Raw genomic sequence first — 18,888 nt, forward strand, 5'->3', positions numbered from 1 at the left:
CACCTTTGAAGTTGTTGCACCTCATTTAACTGTAAATTTGATCTTTTATATACCTTTATATATTATATATATATATATTTTCTATATATATATATATAAATTATAGGTGGACTGGTAGCTGGAGAGGTGCCAGTTCACCTCCTGGGCACATGCCGAGAAAGAAGCCCTTGAGCAAGGCACCCCACAACTGCTCGCTGGACGCTTCTTGGGGGGGGCTGCCCATCACTCCACCATCTCTCTCCACATTTGAGATGTCTATGAGCCCTTGTACCTGTACTGCATGTGTGTGTCTGGGTTAAAATGCATGTCAAAATAAAATATAGAGTGAAAAAAGAATTTCCCATTGAGGGATTAATAAAGTATATTAATAAAGTTTATATATAGTTCTTATATATGGTTACTTGTTCATATGTTGTTTTTGTTTGTTTGTATACTGGAGTATTGTAACAAAAATAATTTCCCCCTGGGATTAATAAATTTCTGATTCTGATTATTCAATACAGTGGTCCCTCGTTTATCGCGGGGGATACGTTAAAAAAATAACCCGCAATAAACGAAATCCGCCAAGTAAGTTTTTACTTTTATACATGTTTTAAGGCCGTAAACCCACCAACCACACACTTTTATACACCATTTTTGTACACGCATTTTGTACAGTACTCCCTTAGTTGTCAGGACGCGAACACATTGCGGTTATACTGTACAGTACGCTTGTAAAAAAAACCTCTGCAAAATGACACTAAAAAAATCTGCGAACAGCGAGTCCCGAAATTAACCGCGTTATAGCGAGGGACGACTGTACATCCTTTGTACTGAAGTATTCAGTAAATTACACGTTCAATATCAATATTGCTGTTCCCATTGTTTTCATTGCGTTTCTTGTCTCTCTGCCCCCCCCCGGCTCGCGTGGATTTTCGACATCAAATATCACTGAATTGTTGACTGCCATGTAAACATTCCTCAAACTGCTCTATTATTTTTTGAACATTAAAAAAAATCTTTTTGTTGTCGGACAATAATTTCACATGTTTCACATTGTTCTTAATAGTTACTTTTTACATATGTTGTTTTTTGAGTATTGTAACAAAAATCATTTCCCCCTGGGATTATTAAAGTATTTCTGATTCTGATTCTGATTATATTCAATACAGTGGTCCCTCGTTTATCGCGGGGGATACGTTCTAAAAAATAACCCGCAATAAACGAAATCCGCGAAGTAAGTTTTACAATTATTATACATGTTTTAAGGCCGTAAAACCAAACACTTTTATACACCTTTTTACACGCATTTTGTACAGTACTCCCTTAGTTAATCAGGACGCAGAACACGTGCGGTTATACTGTACAGTACGCTGTAAAAAAAGCATGCAAAATTATACTAAAAAAATCTCAGAGACAGCGAGTCCGCAAAAAATGAACCGCATTATAGCGAGGTCGACTGTACATCCTTTGTACTGAAGTATTCAAAAGTAAAAAATTACACGTTCAAATATCAATAAATTGCTGTATCCCATTGTTTTCATTGCGTTTACTTGTAACTCTGAAACCGCAGGCATGAACGTGTTTGTAGAACCACTCTACTACACACAGCGAATAGAAACACCTATAAAAACTATTAAAAAAAGGACGGCTATTGACTGTTGAATGCACAGTTGTGTGTCTGTGAAGGTTGTTTGTGGACCCTGCTCAATATGACAACTTGACTTTGCAAAATTCTGCATTAATTGCCTTTTTTGTTTTTAAAATGTTTCAAATGTGTCCAAATGCTGCGTCTTCTTTTTCTACTATCACTCAGCAGCACACGCACCGGAGCCGGCTCCCATCGTTCACTTAAAAGAGCCGGCTCTTTGAACCAGCTCGTTCATGACCGACTCATCACTACTGGAAATAAATAAATGTAACTGACAGCTCTTCTCTATTTTGCTCTATTCCTATGCTCCTAATGCTCCACTTTACATAGCCTAATTATTTTACCAGTTGTTTAACATTAAATAATTACTAATAATTGTATTTTTTCTTGCCAAAATAAAACACAATGCTTATTTTTTGCATTTTTTAGGATGTAGTTTGGGGCTGCACTCAGTTGCTTTTTGATTTTTTTTCTCACTGTGTGTGTGTTTGCGTGGTTGTGACTCACATCATCTCTATCACGAAGTCGTGACTGAGGGGGGGGATCTGACTTGGCAAAGACTGCCTCTGTCACCACCACACAACACAGCCAGCAGTGATGGCGAGAGAGACAGAGTACACCACAGAGTGCATGTACATATAGCATATGTATATATAATGTAACTATAGCTAGAAATACAGGTAAAAGAGAGAGAAATAAAAGAGTGTGAGGCATGGAAAGAGAGATGACAGCACCACCTGCTGTTTATTCTGACTTGCTTTAATTGCATTTTACACAAACACACACATACACACACATCTTTAACATCAGAGTACAGAAGACTCTTTTCAAAGTGCAGCTTTTTATGAAATAAATGTGTTGCTATCATTATTGCACGGCACAAACAAACAACCAGGAATACATTTTAATGGCATAATAATCACACGCTTCCTGTGTTTCTTCTCTCCCTCTCTCTACATCCTCTCATGTAGTAAAATGAGGAGGTAATGGAGGAGGAAGTCAGAGAGGACAGGCCTAAGGAGAAGAGGGCATAAAGAGTAGGAGGTAGAGCGTCATGGATCATTTGGAGTCCTGGTCCATTTCGGGCTCTAAGGAGAAAACAGCAGAAGTAATTTACCATAAATTTGTGAATATAGTTTTATTTTGTCGGCGCACATAGTTAATGAGTCTGTGCGGTTAAAATCAGCTGCTATAAAGCTGAAACATCATGTTCCAGAGGTAAAAAATACGATTTATAATCTCCATAAAGAATTGGATTATCAACCATAATGAGGCAAACAAGGTAGATGAAGCGGCATCATTGTGATGTCTTTAAATATTTTTCTTTCCTCGCACCCCCCCCATGAAAAACTGCATTATGTTCATCAGTCAGATTCACTATGTTGCCATGGAGACCTTAACCACTCCAAAGTTGTGTGACTGTAGCCAACTCTATCAGACGTGATGTGCATCTTGGGGACTGACTGGCTTAGCTTGATATTAGAGCCAGATGTTTACTGGATTTCTGAAACCAATACCAATTCATATTTCAGAGTTTACACAATCAGATAGCAATATGCCATCTGCTAATCATTTTTTTATTACTTTATTACTAACAAATACTTCTGAGATTCCCTTTGTTTGGTTATGAAAGAATTGTGACAAACATGTGTCCTGATGTTACAGCTGAAGAATTGTCAGAGCTCTCTCTTACCATTTTAAACACATCTTTGGCATTTCTGTATTGCAACTTATCAGCTGACATATGCCAATTATAATACATCTGCTGATACTGCTCTATACACAATGTCATGTATAAAGTCATAGGAACTCTCTTCTCTCCATCCCTCTCTCACCGGTGAAGGTGAACTCGGGGAAGTTGCTCAGGTCTCCTCCTCCATAAAGTCTCTGGAGCTTAGCGGTCTCCTCTGACAGGTATTTTACGTAATCTGGCTCCGCCTCCAACAGTCCTCCACTCAACCTTAGAGGAGAGGTGAAAGAAGATGGGAGACGTGAAAATAGAAATGACATGTCATTCACAGCATGTCTCCTACACATTAAATCTTGTATTTCCCATCAGTGTCCCATCTTAAACTCTGAGTTTGTCTTGCATTGCTAGCATGACAGCTGAAATGATTATTTTCTGGAACAAACAACTTATTGACTAATCAAAAAAAAATAATCATTAGTTGCAGCCCTAGTAAACATAGGGCACACATTCATTCCAGTATGTGTTAAAATGTAACCATCATATATCCAGAACCCCCTTTAAGATTCATTATATCTTTTACAGAATAGACCTAGATAAAATTCTAATATTAATCTAATAGAACACTGCGCTCTCAGAATGCAGGGTTACTTGTAGTTACTGTAGTCTCCAAAAGTAGAATAAAAGCCACAGCCTTCAGCTCCCAGCTCGGTTTTGGAAGGCAGGCAACATTTACACACTTTAGGAGTCCAGCAGCATGGACCTCCAGGGGAGTTTTCTTATTGGATATAAGAGGAAACCTCTTTTGTCTCTTCACCTGCGCATGTTGTCGTATTCTTTGATCTTCTCCAGGAAGAGTCTCTGTACTGGATCTAAATCTGTAAAAAACACATGAAAACACTACTGTTAAAGCCCGACCACCAGACAATGCTGATATTAGACAATTCTGCAAAATGCCAGATTCCATTCAGTCCCATAGCTAGGAAGTAAACTATAGAAAAAGTTTAAGTGGAACAGGCGACTAAGAAAAGACCTCAACGTGCTTAAAAACATACGTGTTGGCCCCTACGTCAGGCTGCAAAACATGTCTCTAACTTTATGAATCCAACAATCACTTTTTGATTGAATAAGTGTGTGCATAGAATAATTATCACATTGAGACTACAAAGACACACAAAGCTCTTTTGACATGGTTGACCTAGCTCGGCCCAAGCATGCTGAACCATTAAGGGAAAGATTGGTGGTCTGAAACAGGAAGCAATTATAGGATACGCGACACACTCATCCATCATCCCAACTTTACTGTACACCTTCATACCTGAACGTGATCACAATACTTCCTGCAGTGGGTGTTTGCCGTAATTCGTACGCTGCAGAACTGCCCAATATGCCCTGCAACTATGTACGTATCTGCATGTGTATTCACCTGTGTGTGTCCCTTTAACATCTTCATTTCCCAAGGCTGCAGTCTGGGCTCCCTCATCCTGTCCCAGCAGCACCTCCTTCACAGCAGGAGATGCTGGAAAATCATCTGTCACTGCAGTCGCTGAATCAACATCAATAGACCCAGTGGCAACTGTTGCTGTAGTAAAAAACCCAGAAATGGGACAGATGAGGGTCTTAGCAAGAAGACAAATAACTGTACTATTACCTCTTCCACCACTACCAGGAGTCAAACTTACCATCCAAAATATCCATTCTCACAACTTCCTGACCAATCGGGTCTTCTGTTACTCCCGTAACGTGCCCAGGAATAGAAAAGAGAAGCTCCCCCATCAGTGTGTCTGTCTGCAGTGCTTCAGACAGAGCATCATCTTCAGGGAGAAACAAAGACTCAATCTTTGGAGCCTCGGCCATCTCTTCCGATGCCACCCCATCATCTATCTCCATCCTCTTCTCTTCAGCAAAGATTTCAGCTTCTTTCTCTAGATAATCTGTGGTTTCACTCAGAGACTCGTTCTCCAGAGTTCCCAAAGAGGCTTCAACTTCAGCCAGAGTCACAGACTCAAGAGTCATGGCCTCCAATGTCCCTTCCTGCTCCCTGGAGTCCTCTGTCTGAACCACAAGTAAAGTGTCAGGTGGCTGCCTCGGTCCTTGCTCAGAGCCGAACATGGCCTCCATTATAATGGATGTCTCAGCTTCTATTGCTTCTGTAGCTTCAGAGATGGAATCTAATGCTAAAATGTCAGCCTCTGTTGTGTCCTCAAAAACCTCAACGTCTTCTATTGTGGTCTTAACTTCCATCTTCTCCTCTTTTGCTAGTGCCTCGGCTTCTTTCTCAAGTGCATTACTTGTTTCTAGCAGAACTTCAGCTTCAAGACCTCCAACTTCAGCCTTCACTTTTGCTAAAGTTATTGATTCCAGTGACATGGCTTCTGCTTCGGTTCCCTTCTCCTCCACTTGCATAGACTCTCCATTTGCTACCACAGCTGGATCAGAGGTTGAACTTGTTTCTACAACGGTGGGGGTTTTGGAAAGCACTGCAGGAACGTGACAGAGATGCTCCGTCACTAATGTGGCGCTTTCTCCTTCTAACTCTTGAAGATCTTCGGACAGAGAGATCCATTTTGAAAGAGCTTTAGTTAGATCTTCACTCTCATCCTCACTTGAACTCCCAGTTTCAGCTGCAGCTTTGTATTCAGCTTCAGTCCCTGTCTGGACTAACAACTCCTGTAGCTGTTTTTCCGCTTCTTCATCAAGAGCATCTTTTGTTTGGAGGAGTTCTTGGGTTTTTAAAGACCCTACTAGACCCCTAACTACATGAAGTGTTACAGACTCTAAAGTCATTTGTTCAGACCTGTTCACTCCTTCCTCCAAGGCAACACTTCCTAAGGTTGACTCTGCTTCATTTGTTAAGGGTAAGGGTGCAGATTCTTGCACATCTTGGACTAAGGCAGTGTGTGAGAGGTTGTCAGCTGCTTCTTTATCTATTGTAGGCTCTACTGGACCTTTAGAAACAACAGCTCCACTCTCGAGAGGCAAGGTGCTGGCCTCCACCGCTGCTTCAATTGTAGTTTCTATCAAAGGTTCATCTTTGGCACTGTGTATAACGACTGTAACCACTCCTGAGTCTGTGCTGTTGGTTTGTATTGCAAGAGCATCTACTGTTGCATCTACTGGTGGTTCAACTGTAGTCTCTAACAAGAGTTCTACTGATGCAGTGTGTGAAATGTCAGCCACTCCTGAGTTTGTGCTTTCAGCTGCTGCTTCTACTGTGACGTCTATCGTAGGCTCTACTGGACCCACAACATCAGCAGCTCTACTCTCTAGTGTTTCCAGAGGAACATGGCTGATCTCTACTTGTAAATCTATTGCAGTTTCTATTAATGGTTCTTCTTTGGCAGTTTGTAAGATATCGACCACTCCGGAGTCTGTGCCTTTGGTTTGTACGTCCTCAGCTGGAACATCTACTGTAGGCTCTACTGGACCTTCAACAATAGCAGCTCTACCTTCTAGGGTTTCCACATGAGAGATGAAAGGCTCTACTGGTAATTCTGTTGTAGTTTCTATTGAGGGTTCTACTTTGGCAGTTTGTAAGATATCGACCACTCCTGAGTCTGTGCCTTTGGTTTGTACATCCTCAGCTGGAACATCTACTGTAGGCTCTACTGGACCTTCAACAATAGCACCTTCACCTTTTAGTGTTTCCACATGAGAGATGAAAGGCTCTACTGGTAATTCTGTTGTAGTTTCTATTGAGGGTTCTACTTTGGCAGTTTGTAAGATATCGACCACTCCGGAGTCTGTCCCTTGGGTTTGTACGTCCTCAGCTGGAACATCTACTGTAGGCTCTACTGGACCTTCAACAATAGCAGGTCTACCTTCTAGTGTTTCCACATGAGAGATGAAAGGCTCTACCGGTAATTCTGTTGTAGTTTCTATTGAGGGTTCTACTTTGGCAGTTTGTAAGATATCAACCACTCCGGAGTCTGTGCCTTTGGTTTGTCCATCCTCAGCTGGAACATCTACTGTAGGCTCTACTGGACCTTCAACAACAGCAGCTCTACCTTCTAGTGTTTCCACATGAGAGATGAAAGGCTCTACCGGTAATTCTGTTGTAGTTTCTATTGAGGGTTCTACTTTGGCAGTTTGTAAGATGTCAACCATTCCTGAGTCTGTGCCTTTGGTTTGTACGTCCTCAGCTGGAACATCTACTGTAGGCTCTACTGGACCTTCAACAACAGCAGCTCTACCTTCTAGTGTTGACATGATAGGCTCTACTGGTAATTCTGTTGTAGTTTCTATTGAGGGTTCTACTATAGCAGCTGATAAGGGTAGCACTGTGTCAGTTTTGAGTTCAACTGGCTCTGTAGCTGTTTCTACATTGGTTTCTACTGCTTCAGTCGAGGTTTGTCCTCCTATTGCAGCTGCTTCTGGTCCTAATGATGCAGGTGCTGTGCTGGTTAGAGTCACACTGGAAACACTGTCAGCTGCAAATCCCTGAATTAAATCATGAGGGTACTGCTGTGGTGTTTCAGAGGAAGTCTTTGGGTTTGTTGAAGATGCTGATTTTGGTTGAGGGGATAGAGGTGCAGCATTAAAAGTAGATGTAGTCTTCTGGGGAACACTAGAAGCAGCAGTCTCTGTCTTTAACAAAGAAGGAACATTTGAGGTGGAGACCTTTGAGGAGATGGTAGGAGGTTTGGTAGGCATGGAGGAGCCTTTGGTTGGTCGAGCTGTGAGGGGAGGGGAAGAGTAAGAGGAAAAAACGAGGATGTTAAGGACATGGAGGGGGGTAGTAATTAAAACCACTCAGCACAGACATGGTAGAAACAAGCAGAGCAAATCAGCGTTTGAAGGATTCAATTAATTAACTGTCTGTTAACTCAACGAGTAGAAATAACTGTCCTTCAGATAACTCCAGAGCAGGCTTTCTAATGTCTCGATGGTATTCCCTTATGTTTCTGTCCATGTTGTTACAGAAAATGAACATAACCTAGTTTAACACAGTGTTCTGCATATTTCCTATAATGTATTCTATATTAACACCTGGCGTCTGAACCAGCTCTTTCTGTAGGTTCACATTACTGTCACCTGTGGTACTGACAGAAAAGCAAAAATCTGGAAAGCAGTTGTGTGCAGAGGTTACAGAGACTTTATTCTAATATCCTGCTGACCTTTACCATCAGGAGGCGCTGTGCCCGGCCTGCGTTGGGAGAAGAGTTGCTCCAGGAGTTTAGCGACATCCAATGCTGGCTGAGGCTTGGCTTTCTCTGTCAGTAAAAGAAAATACAGACTGAGAACAAAACCACCTCAGCAGAGCACGTCTGGAAATACCTGAGATGTTTGCTTAGGACGACATTTCTAAGTAGCTTCATTGAAATATTGAAATTTTATACTATTTTCACATCAAGTACCACAACCTTTCAGGTGTTTAACAGGCTGACAGCCAATCCTGTCAGGCTTCACAAACAGTTTCTCATTTGCTTTTTCTTATTTGTGTTAACCAAGGACGTTATGTTTACATGGCAGCATATCTTTTCTCACGCCTCTAGTTACCGCTCTTACTTTTCCGCTATGACTTTTAGTAAAGTGAGAAGGTGTGTGTTTGTCTTACTGATGTGTGTTCTGCGTGGTTGCTTTCTGTCTGATGCCTTGGAGCTGAAAAACGCTGTTTGTGGCCTCCATATCATTCTGCACAACTCCCTGTGAATACACTGGAAACACACACACACAACAAACACAAACACAAACACAAATATTATCTTGGAACCTGAAAGGTTTCTCAGTCAGTCATTGAAGGTGTTTGCTTTGAGAGAAATGTACATTAACATTTGACAGCTGCAGATACCCAGAGTTTGAGTGTCAGTAAACACGTGTGGGATTTAGTGGCATCTAGTGGTGAGTTTGCAGACTGCAACCAACTGAACAACCCTTGCCTCACTCTCCCCTACCCATGCATGTGCTGTGAAACTCTCATCTCTATTCTATATTATCTATTTCTGCCATACTCTCTCAGTAGAAGTTACACACTGGACCTTTAAATATTCACCATATTTAATACTTTATTTGTGTCTATATTTAATTAGTTAATTTAATTTAAAAGTGTAAGTGGTATATAATCAGCAGCAAGTAAAAGTAGTAATACCACATGGTAGAAATACTCTGTTACAAGCAAAAGTCATGCATTCAACTTAGGTAAAAGTACTATAAGTATAACACATAAAAATACTAAAAGTAAAAGTACTAATACACAGAATCATGTTAGAATAATGTAAAATATATTTTTAGATGTATTAATCTATGTGAAGTTATTTTTATTTACTGCTGTGAAGCCTAATCTACCATAATAATACCTTTATTTGTTGATTATATTTTGTTTTATGAATCTCTAAAGTGACTAAATGTATTGGAGGGAGGGAAAAAACTACAATATATAGTACTGAGAAAATGACATTGTACTTGATTACTTTCCACCACTGTATAATGAAAGTATGGAAACAGAAATATTTGACTCACTCTTACACACAAGCCTGTTCCTCTTCTGAACAAAGCAGCAGCCATGCCTGTGTTTCAATATAAACAGACTTCTGTCAGACTGTAGTTTGCATTTCTTTGGTAATGTTGTGCAGGAATGTCAGGTCGCCCTGTGAAAGTACTGAATGTCCTGAAGCTGTCTGTCCTCCAGCATGGCAGCGTCTCTGCTTTAATCCCTTTGGACACACACAGGAATATTTTATGTGTACAGCAGCTGATGAAAATGTTTTAGTGGAGCCGTCCTGTGCGTGGTTTTCCAGCGTTAACGTTACAGTTACATAATGTTAAGCTCTCTACTTAAAACCTCCAAACAATAAAGTCAACACCGACACACCAAGAAGAACGGGTTCCCCGTCAGCGCTATCAAAATAAAAGCCTCAACGACAAATCTGTCCTGTTACCACTCAACTGTATTTCTCAGATACTCTCTCCCACAATAATAATAATCATATAATAATAATAATAACAATAATAACAGCAACAACAACAATAAAAATAATATAACGATAATAACAATAATAATAATAATAATAATAATAATAATAATAATAATCCAGAGGGAAATATTGAACTTAATTATACTACTACTACTTATTATCACTTCACTTATTATTATTATTACCATAACTATTGTTGCTATTGAGTTAATCTATCTAAATGAGTGACTGTTAATAATAATAATAATAATTATTATTATTATTATTATTATTTCAATTAATTCTGAGAGTACACTGTGCTCCAAATTTCCATAAATCTGTTTGAAGTTTCCCCAATAATGTGATATATAAATACCAGCTGATAAATCATGGTAATATCATGGTAAAAATGCTTACAGTCGCACCTCAGTTAATTAATATATCAGCAGTACTCCAACTATATACACAGTGTAAAAATACTCTGTTATGATTGCACTGAAAGTACAGAAGTATTAGCAACAAAAGGTGTCTACTGTCAGCATGATACTATTATATTATTAGATCATTTTCATCTGAATCAGACGAAAAGTTAAAAAAAAAATATTTCTAGATTTATAAAGTTAAATAAAATGCAATACTCAAGTTAAGTTGTCTTAAACTTGTAATTGTGTAAAGTCAGTGAGTAAATGTGGTTACATCTCACCACTCTATATCAATAAACTAAATAAACCCGATCCAGGCGATATGCTTTTATTTTGAAGGAACCCCTAGCTAATCGTGTCTGAATGTGTCTGCTTTGACCAAACATGTTTCAAACAAGAGACAACGCCCCCTTTCGCTGCATGTGCCAGCACAACACTTCCCCTTCACACTTCAGTCTGAGTTGTGGAAATCACCCTGACAGGACAGGGACAGTTTCCACATTGAAGTAAAAAAGGTTGGGAGAGGAGTGTGTTCACAAACAGACTGTGTTTGTCAGTTAATCCTGACTCGAGCTGCTGCTGCTTGGTTCAAAGCAGCCTGAGTCTCTTTTTTAGCTGGGAGGGCTGCAGGGTTCACATACCATGTCACTCAAACTGGCCCGCAACATTGTGCAACTTTAAAATGGTGCTCACACCACCGACTATTTCACAGATTTTGGTGAAACTGGCCCACGAGTAGGTTTTCAGAGCTGGTTTTCACCCAGGGGAATGCGGAGTGTAGGTTTTCAGAGCTGGTTTTCACCCAGGGGAATGCGGAGTGGAGCGGGTGTCATGCCAGAACCCGAGCTAAAATAAGAAAATTAGAAATCTGGAACTGAATTTTAGTCGTTGGCTCAAAAGGCTGAAAGACAGATGCCGAGCTGGGCTGACTGCTGTTGGACTAGTCAGTAATACTAACTGGCTGCTATGTCTTGGCTGTTGTAGCAAAGTTGTTGACTTGCAAGTTAAGGGTTAGGGTCACTGTATAGATTGTTCCTATCAAAACAAAACAATAAAATACAATAGAAAGTCTGGATGTTTGTTCATGTGACCCAGTGGTTCAATCAGAGAATAATTAGTCCTTCTAAAATTGTTTAATTTGAAGGATTTGTCCAAGGTTCCCATAGAAATCAACAAAGTTATCATCTCACGACGAGTCAAAGAAACCAACAACACAGGCGTCTTTTAGTCTTGGTCCAACTGAAGTTTATTCTGAACATTGAAAGACAACAACGTACATCATCTTCTACAGTGATAATTAACAGCAGGCTGTCTCTATCGCCCCCCATAGCGCTCATATATTAACTCTCAAATAGCAGTAGTATTATACACAACCTGGAAGGTAGACAGTAAGAACGGGTTCAAACTGAATTAGGTTAGTTTCAGTACAGTGTGGAGAGGATGGGGAGAGGGGGTACTAACAGTACAGGGGGGTAAGACAAATTCATCATTCATCATCATCATCATCATCATCATCAGCTTCAGTCTGGGGAAACACAAACATTTGTTCACACCTTCCTCCACAGTCAAGCTGCTGCAACCGGCTGAGCCTCGCTGACTTCTGATTGGACAGTGGCTGGTCACTAAGGTAACTATTGGTTGTCTCAGTGTGTAATTCAGTAACCGTGGCATTAAATTAAAATCACTAACTTACACTTAACTAACTGGCCGAGCGGCCAGCTAACGAACATATCTACAACTACTGCTGAGCGAACGAACGGGCGACATCGTCTGTCCAACTTGGGCTGATGTGGCCGACCAGTTTGAATACTCAGGTTAAGAAAGAAGATCGACGCTGCCTTCGGAGTAACTCCTGAGTTTGTGCGTTGATGTTTTGTTGACAAAGGGAATAAATTTAAAAAATGATATGCTTCAAAATCAAGTAGATACAAACCCAGCTATTATTAGAGCCGATGGTCTCAAATTTGCTGAAGTCCATCTGAAGCAAAACCTTTAAAGGATCGGACTGATGATCTATATTTTCTTCTTGTCAACAAATCCTACTAACAAGTATCGTCTTTTTTTTCATATAGTATAAACATAAAAAAAAAACACCATTGCGCTGGGAGTACTACAGTGTACTCACTAGAGTACCAATTCTTCCTACTTCAACAAGGTTTACTTTAAAATTACAGTACCCGGGTTTAAAAAGCAGAGGTGTGAGGTATTTTAAAAGGTTTACCTCTTCAGTAGGAACCAATAGAGAATTTTTGAAGTATCTAGAGACGGACGAATACATTGTTTGTTTGGGTGTTTCATAAGATTTGTTGGCACCAGTCTTATACTTTAAATGTTTCTTTTTTTTCCTACTCTGACTATTCAAAAAAGGCAGCCGTCGCATCAGCCATGTTGTGCTCCAATATCAGCGACAGTGTGTGTGTGTGTGTGTGTGTGTGTGTTTTAAAAGTGCTGGGAGTGCTATCGCACAGTAAAAGTTATTTCTACACTGATCTTCCTCAGGGTTAGAGTGTGGAAACGATCTAAAAGGCTGTGTTTATATTAGGATAAAATACATGGTGTTTGCAGTACCTAGCATGTTCGAGGGGGCCTCCTGACTCTATCAGGATTTATTTTTATTTTTTTTTACTCCCCTGCATAGTGACGGCCACTGTGACAGCTCCACACAGCAGCAACATAACGACAGAGGTTAGATGTGTGACACAAATCACCTAAAAACTACGACCCCCGTGTTCGTCCGACATTAAAAAATAAGACAAATTAAGACATTCTTCTTTACAGTACCTCCGTTTAAATTCAACCACATCGTTTTCAGCATTATTATAATCCACACACGTGTGTAAGGGACGTCTTGGCATGTCTGTAATTTATTTACACTGGACACTTGTCATATATCGGGGGTAAAATCTTTCTATATTTTTCAGCTTATTAGAATCGTTCGCATTTCTCATTAAACCTGTACATATTTAGCACTTTCTGAGATAACGTGGCAAGTGTTCAGTGGACGTCGAGAAATCCAAAATGACATGGTCCCTTTACATGCAGTACCTCAACGCTACAAGCCTGAACAGTTGATCTGACTTAAAAGATTAAAAAAAACACTTAACCGTACCTTTAATTAGCCTGTCCGCCATGACACTCACATACACACAGTCATTCATTCACTCGTACACACTCGCACACAAACACATCCACACAGGGGTTTGGGTTTGTCGGGATTAAGAAGGAGGGTTGGGATTGTCACTGGAGTGTCTGTGAGACTGTCTGATGAAGCAGAGATAGAGGAAACAGTAAAGACCCGGCTGATCTCAAAGAGAACTGGACTGAGACTGGACTAGACTTGAAGGAGGACCAGGACTAGACTGGACTGGAACAGAAACATGATTTTCATTCCTTTGTGGTACATGATTCATACGGGGTGTCTTTGCCTTCGAAATCTTATTGCAGTACCGATCTGTAAACAAAATTAAGATGTTTATGGCGCAGATTATATGCAGATGTCTGACTTTAGGTTGAATACTGATCTAAAAACTTGATATGTCAGAAAATAAGATCGTCGTTGTTTGGAAAGGAGGGAAGTTGTTCACATCGCCCTCTGCTGTCTGCAGAACTGTTTCCAAATATTCACTAATAAGACCTAATACTTTGCAGATGACTAAGATTTTATCAATGCCGGCCCAGAACCTGCTGGAGGGACTTATATAGCCCAGCTAGCCTGGGAACGCCTCAGGATCCCACAGGAGAAGCTAGAATGCATTGCTGGGGAGAGCGACGTGTTGCTAAACCTGCTGCCACCGTGACCCAACCCCAGATAAACGGATGAAAATGAATAAATGGATGGATATTTGTGTGTTATTGTGTCCTCTCAAGGATGGATCAAGCCTGTTTTGTTTGGGCTGTACAGTCACACAGCTCAGGTTATCTGTATGTCAGTTAGTTTGTGGTAATTTTTAGGAAAATGCACCAACTGAGCACAATATAAACTAAAATAATAAAGAGTTACAACTCAATCTTGACACAAAACAGGGCTACAAGATAGAGTAACGATGGGGAACAGTTTATATTGCTTAACAGTGCTGCACATTTCCAAATTATTCAAATTACCAACAAGAAACTGACACACGGTGAATCTAGGGCTATTGGAGTCTCTAAGGTTGTGGGGCCTGGGGCAGTTTTTTGGCTCCTAATTCACTAAATATTTAGTTTTTTAATTAAAGAAGCAAATGTTGCAAACGGAGCTGAATCCACACCGAAAGAAACTGAACCTGATCAGACTAAGAAACCATTCCAGTCTTCCAGTCCAGCCTAACCCAGCCCAACTGTTGGGTCCAAATCATCTCTCTTATAGTCCAAATCCAGTCCAGTGAAGTCTTGTCCAGGTGTTTTTTTACGGTTCTTCAAAGAGCTGGAGGTCCAGCCTGACCACGATCTCTCCTGTGGGAACCTCGTGGAGCAGTAACCGCTTCGTGATTGGTCCTTTAGAGCCCTGGTCCTTCTTTATTTCAGCCAACCGGATCTCTGTCCTGCCCAGGAAGTCTGAGGAGGAAGAATGAACGTCAGAAAATTTCATTTTCTCTCTACGAGAAAAAGAAAGTTTTTCGATGATTACTGACCGTCAGGTGAGAATTGGTCTCGTTCAAACACAGTGACACAGAGGACGTCCTGTTCCAGGTCCTTTATAAAAAACTGACAATTGGAGTTCCACTTCGGGTTTAATGTGTCCTACAAAGAGATGACGGGAAAAAAGAAACATGCGGCGTGTTGAAGCTATTTACAGATTATAATGGATCTCACCTCTTTTTCGTGAGAGCGAGCTCTTTATTCTTACTGAATGATAAAACATCATCAGCGAACGGGAGGATAATTGCACAAGAGACGTGGACAAAGAGAGAACAGACTTTTGTCGTTATAAAATAGGTTCTTCTCCTGATTTCTATTTATATATAAGTTAAATTCACACATTTGATTCTCGTATTGGTCTCTAAAGGAAGCTCACAAAGGACAAGATGGAAAAGAAACATAAATAAACCCCTGCAAACATCTCTTCATCTCTAATCCACAATGTAAAAAAGCGAAATAGAAAACAGAATGTGTCATACCTGTAATGTTTTTGTGATATGGCACTGTGAACCCATGGTTACCTCACAGTATGGGTTACTTTTTCCTGGAAATACAGACAAACAAGATAATTATCTACTTAGACGGCTAATGTTCTCTGAATGTTAAGGAACAGCTTGTTCTACCACATACAGACACCGAAAAAAGAGTGGGTTCATACCATGGGAGCGACAGGGTTTGAGTTCAATCCCCTCCACAATGTTGACCATCAGTCTGCCGATACCTGTAGCCCTCTGAGAACGCACTGAGACGCGGAGAGTATTTGTTAGTTCGATCTTGGAAAAATCTGATTATGAGCTTTAACAAAACATTTAGGAGACATACCTAGATACGCCTTCTCCCTCTTCTTCTTCTCTGTCTCGATGAAGAGTTCTGAAGCGGCTTTGATTTTCTGAACCCACGCCGTCCTGCGTGAACAAAATAAACACAAAGCACCTTAGAATAATGACCGAAACTAAGAAATAAGACAAGTTCTTCTTCTTCTTACATTCTCCTACTTCTTAAATGTAACGTAAACATTAAAGCAGCAGTAGTAGGACAATACGTGCTTTTACTTTTGATGCTTAATGTACATTTTCTTCATAATACTTACGTAACATTTTGAATGCAGGACTTGTAGCGGAGGCTCTGAATGCCGCTGTATGTACTACACACGTCTGCATGTGTTTACTTTACCTCTCATTGATACTCTCGGCTCGGAGCGTGTAAACTCTGTCTATGTGAGAGATGTGGAACAGAGGTTCATCTCCTGACGGGTCTGTTGGCAGCTTCACTAACACTTCATTTAGGAAGATTGGCTGAAAGAGACGAGAAAGCTCAGTTATTCTGAGTCCTGTAGAGGGGTGATGCACATTTACTACTCCACTTCAAATACGTGTGCGTGTGGAGATATTTTAAACCGATTTAACAAAGTTGGCAACAATCCACCAAAAACAATGTTTGTTTTTTTTCTGTGTGAATATTGACATTGCAAGTTTTGGAAACGATACATGACGGATAAAAGAGGCTGTCAGGCGGCATTATGCTGAACTCCTTAGTAAAATTATTTAAGCGCCGCTCTTCGTTTCAGGTCGGGAAGAATGGATCAGAAAAAAGAAGTTTTCCTCTACAACCCTGAATTGCAAATACTATTTGACCTCCTGTGTACACGATGCACAGATGTGCAGTACAAGAATTAGGATGTTGCAGTAAAGTCACATGACATTGCAGTCCTGATGTCTCAGCTGTACGGCATGCAGGAAAAGGGACCAACAAGCTACTAATATCCCATTTTTATTTATGTATTCATAGTTTATTTGTCAGGGGCTGATGGAGTTTACACAGACAGATTGAAAGCAGCTGTCTGATCCAAAGAAAGTAGACTGAATACAGAAAGATACAATAAAGCACACATTCAATTAAAACAATAAATTCACACCTAATACATTAGTACATTTCAAAAAATAAACAAATAAGGACCCTGTTGAAACAGCAGTGGATTTATTATATATCTTACCGTCTTGTACATGCGATACTGCAGGTGCGTTTTCGAGGAGAACACTTTGTCCGAGCCTGACGAGCCCAAAGGTTTGGTTACCTGTGAGGAAGGGGCACAGAGAGGAAGATGGATTTAGAAACAGGACAGACACACAGAGTCACAGAGACAGCCAGAGGAAGGCCGGGCCTCACCTGCGTCAGCAGCAGGAAGTCATTGAACAGGAAGCCGTAGAGCTCCTTGCTGCTCTTGGCTTTAAACAACTTCCCGCTGTGGAGGAACTTCCTGGGGCCGAGACAGTTGGTGACGGAGTTAAACACGAGTTGCTGAAAGAAAAAAAAAGGTTTATGATCATTGAACTGTACGGATAAACATGAGCTTAATATCTGTGTGTTCAGTGCAGCTTGTTACCTCAGACAAGCCTTCACACTGGACGTGAGCTTGAATCCACTCCAGGCGATCAGAGTTCTCCTTCTCCCTGACGCCCTCGTTCACCTGAAAAACACAAAATCACATCGTGCAGTCAGTTTCCGGACGCCTTCGTGTGCGTGAGTGTTTATTTTATTCTTTTTTACTTGTTTGCACATGAAACAAGGATTGTAAAATAAAAAATATACATATGTGAGTTTGAGGTTATGTTTCAAAAGAAAATCGGAACATAAAGGAAGATGAAGGTCAAGTTCGGTCAAGTAGGATATGAATGAATAACTGAAGCAGTTAGTGCTGAACTAAAACTTTATAATAAACATACATAGTTTGCAGTTTGTTGTTGATATCAGGAAGGTGTACTCGCAATACTACAGTCATTTAAATCAGGATAGATTACTTCTACACTGTCTCCTGGTGTTCCAAGAGCTGGGAATCAAAAAACAAATAGATCTAGCTCGACATTAACATGCTTGATGCTGAGTACAGCTGTGCTAACACCCCATTATGTAATAATGTAATCTGCTGCATTTTGTAATAAGTTGTTACATATTGCATCAGTAATTACAAAATGCGAGTGTTAATCAAGAAAATGTAATAATTTGGTGCATTATGTAATAAACCACCAACATGGAAGTCTTAATTAGAAAAAACATTAGACCATCAGAACCACATTGTTCACACGAAGGGGAAAATTCCACAACACCAGCCTCGATAAAGCCGGTTAATCAGATGAATAAAAAGTTATATTCTGATGTTTACACTGTGTCGTCTGTGTCGTTACAACCATCAACTCCATTTTCTGTTGAGGTGTGTTGAGCCGCATTTTGTAATAACGGTGCATTTTGTAATAAACATCCAAAATGTAATAACTTTTTCATTTCATTTTGTAATAAACTGCTGCATTTTGCATTACACAATGCACTTGCAACTTTTTTATTTTCTAGGAAATGTAATAACATGGTGCATTATGTAATAACAATTCTAAAGCATAGTTTATTTGTTTGTTAATTGTATTTTATTTTAATTTAAAGTATTTGTAAAAGCTAGGCCTATTATTAGTATCACTGTATTAGCCTAGTAGCAATTACTATCAGTACACTATTCAAAGGTTGCATTAACAGAGAATATTATGTAAATTGCAGATTTTTTGCATTTGGTAATAATCTTGTCAAAATGTAATAACTTATTACATAATGCGGCAAAATTTATTACAAAATGCGTTGGGGCAGTTTATTACA

At 40.0% G+C, this 18,888-nt stretch overlaps 2 protein-coding genes across 10 annotated transcripts in view; both read right to left on the reverse strand.

The window, feature by feature from the left end:
• Positions 1 to 2,385: 2,385 nt before the first annotated feature.
• On the reverse strand, positions 2,386 to 10,110 carry LOC104925592 (uncharacterized). 2 transcript variants are annotated; one of them, XM_027278144.1, is made up of 9 exons: positions 9,917 to 10,110; positions 9,777 to 9,823; positions 8,875 to 8,974; positions 8,435 to 8,530; positions 5,000 to 7,993; positions 4,744 to 4,899; positions 4,135 to 4,195; positions 3,466 to 3,590; positions 2,386 to 2,718 (listed from the first exon to the last, which is right to left on the reverse strand). In XM_027278144.1, exons 2-9 carry the CDS (start codon positions 9,819 to 9,821, stop codon positions 2,690 to 2,692), a joined length of 3,606 nt encoding a protein of 1,201 aa, XP_027133945.1. In that variant the 5' UTR covers positions 9,822 to 9,823; positions 9,917 to 10,110; the 3' UTR covers positions 2,386 to 2,689. The 2 variants fall into 2 exon arrangements, with proteins under 2 accessions (XP_027133945.1, XP_027133946.1); XM_027278145.1 differs by having other exon boundaries at positions 8,441 to 8,530; positions 9,777 to 10,110.
• Positions 10,111 to 11,860: 1,750 nt separating this feature from the next.
• The window catches only part of itsn1 (intersectin 1 (SH3 domain protein)), a 44,313-nt gene continuing 37,285 nt past the window's right edge, over positions 11,861 to 18,888 (reverse strand). For all 8 annotated transcript variants that reach the window (XM_027278137.1, XM_027278142.1, XM_027278141.1 and 5 more), the window contains 9 exons: positions 17,633 to 17,716; positions 17,416 to 17,547; positions 17,243 to 17,323; positions 16,423 to 16,544; positions 16,072 to 16,154; positions 15,908 to 15,991; positions 15,729 to 15,793; positions 15,243 to 15,351; positions 11,861 to 15,165 (listed from right to left, as the gene is read on the reverse strand). In XM_027278137.1, coding sequence (XP_027133938.1) covers positions 15,017 to 15,165; positions 15,243 to 15,351; positions 15,729 to 15,793; positions 15,908 to 15,991; positions 16,072 to 16,154; positions 16,423 to 16,544; positions 17,243 to 17,323; positions 17,416 to 17,547; positions 17,633 to 17,716 — 909 coding nt within the window. In that variant the 3' untranslated portion in view covers positions 11,861 to 15,016. The remainder of the gene's footprint in view (positions 15,166 to 15,242; positions 15,352 to 15,728; positions 15,794 to 15,907; positions 15,992 to 16,071; positions 16,155 to 16,422; positions 16,545 to 17,242; positions 17,324 to 17,415; positions 17,548 to 17,632; positions 17,717 to 18,888) is intronic.

Source organism: Larimichthys crocea, chromosome III (genome assembly GCF_000972845.2).
Source record: "Larimichthys crocea isolate SSNF chromosome III, L_crocea_2.0, whole genome shotgun sequence".
NCBI classification, from domain to species: Eukaryota; Metazoa; Chordata; class Actinopteri; family Sciaenidae; genus Larimichthys; species Larimichthys crocea.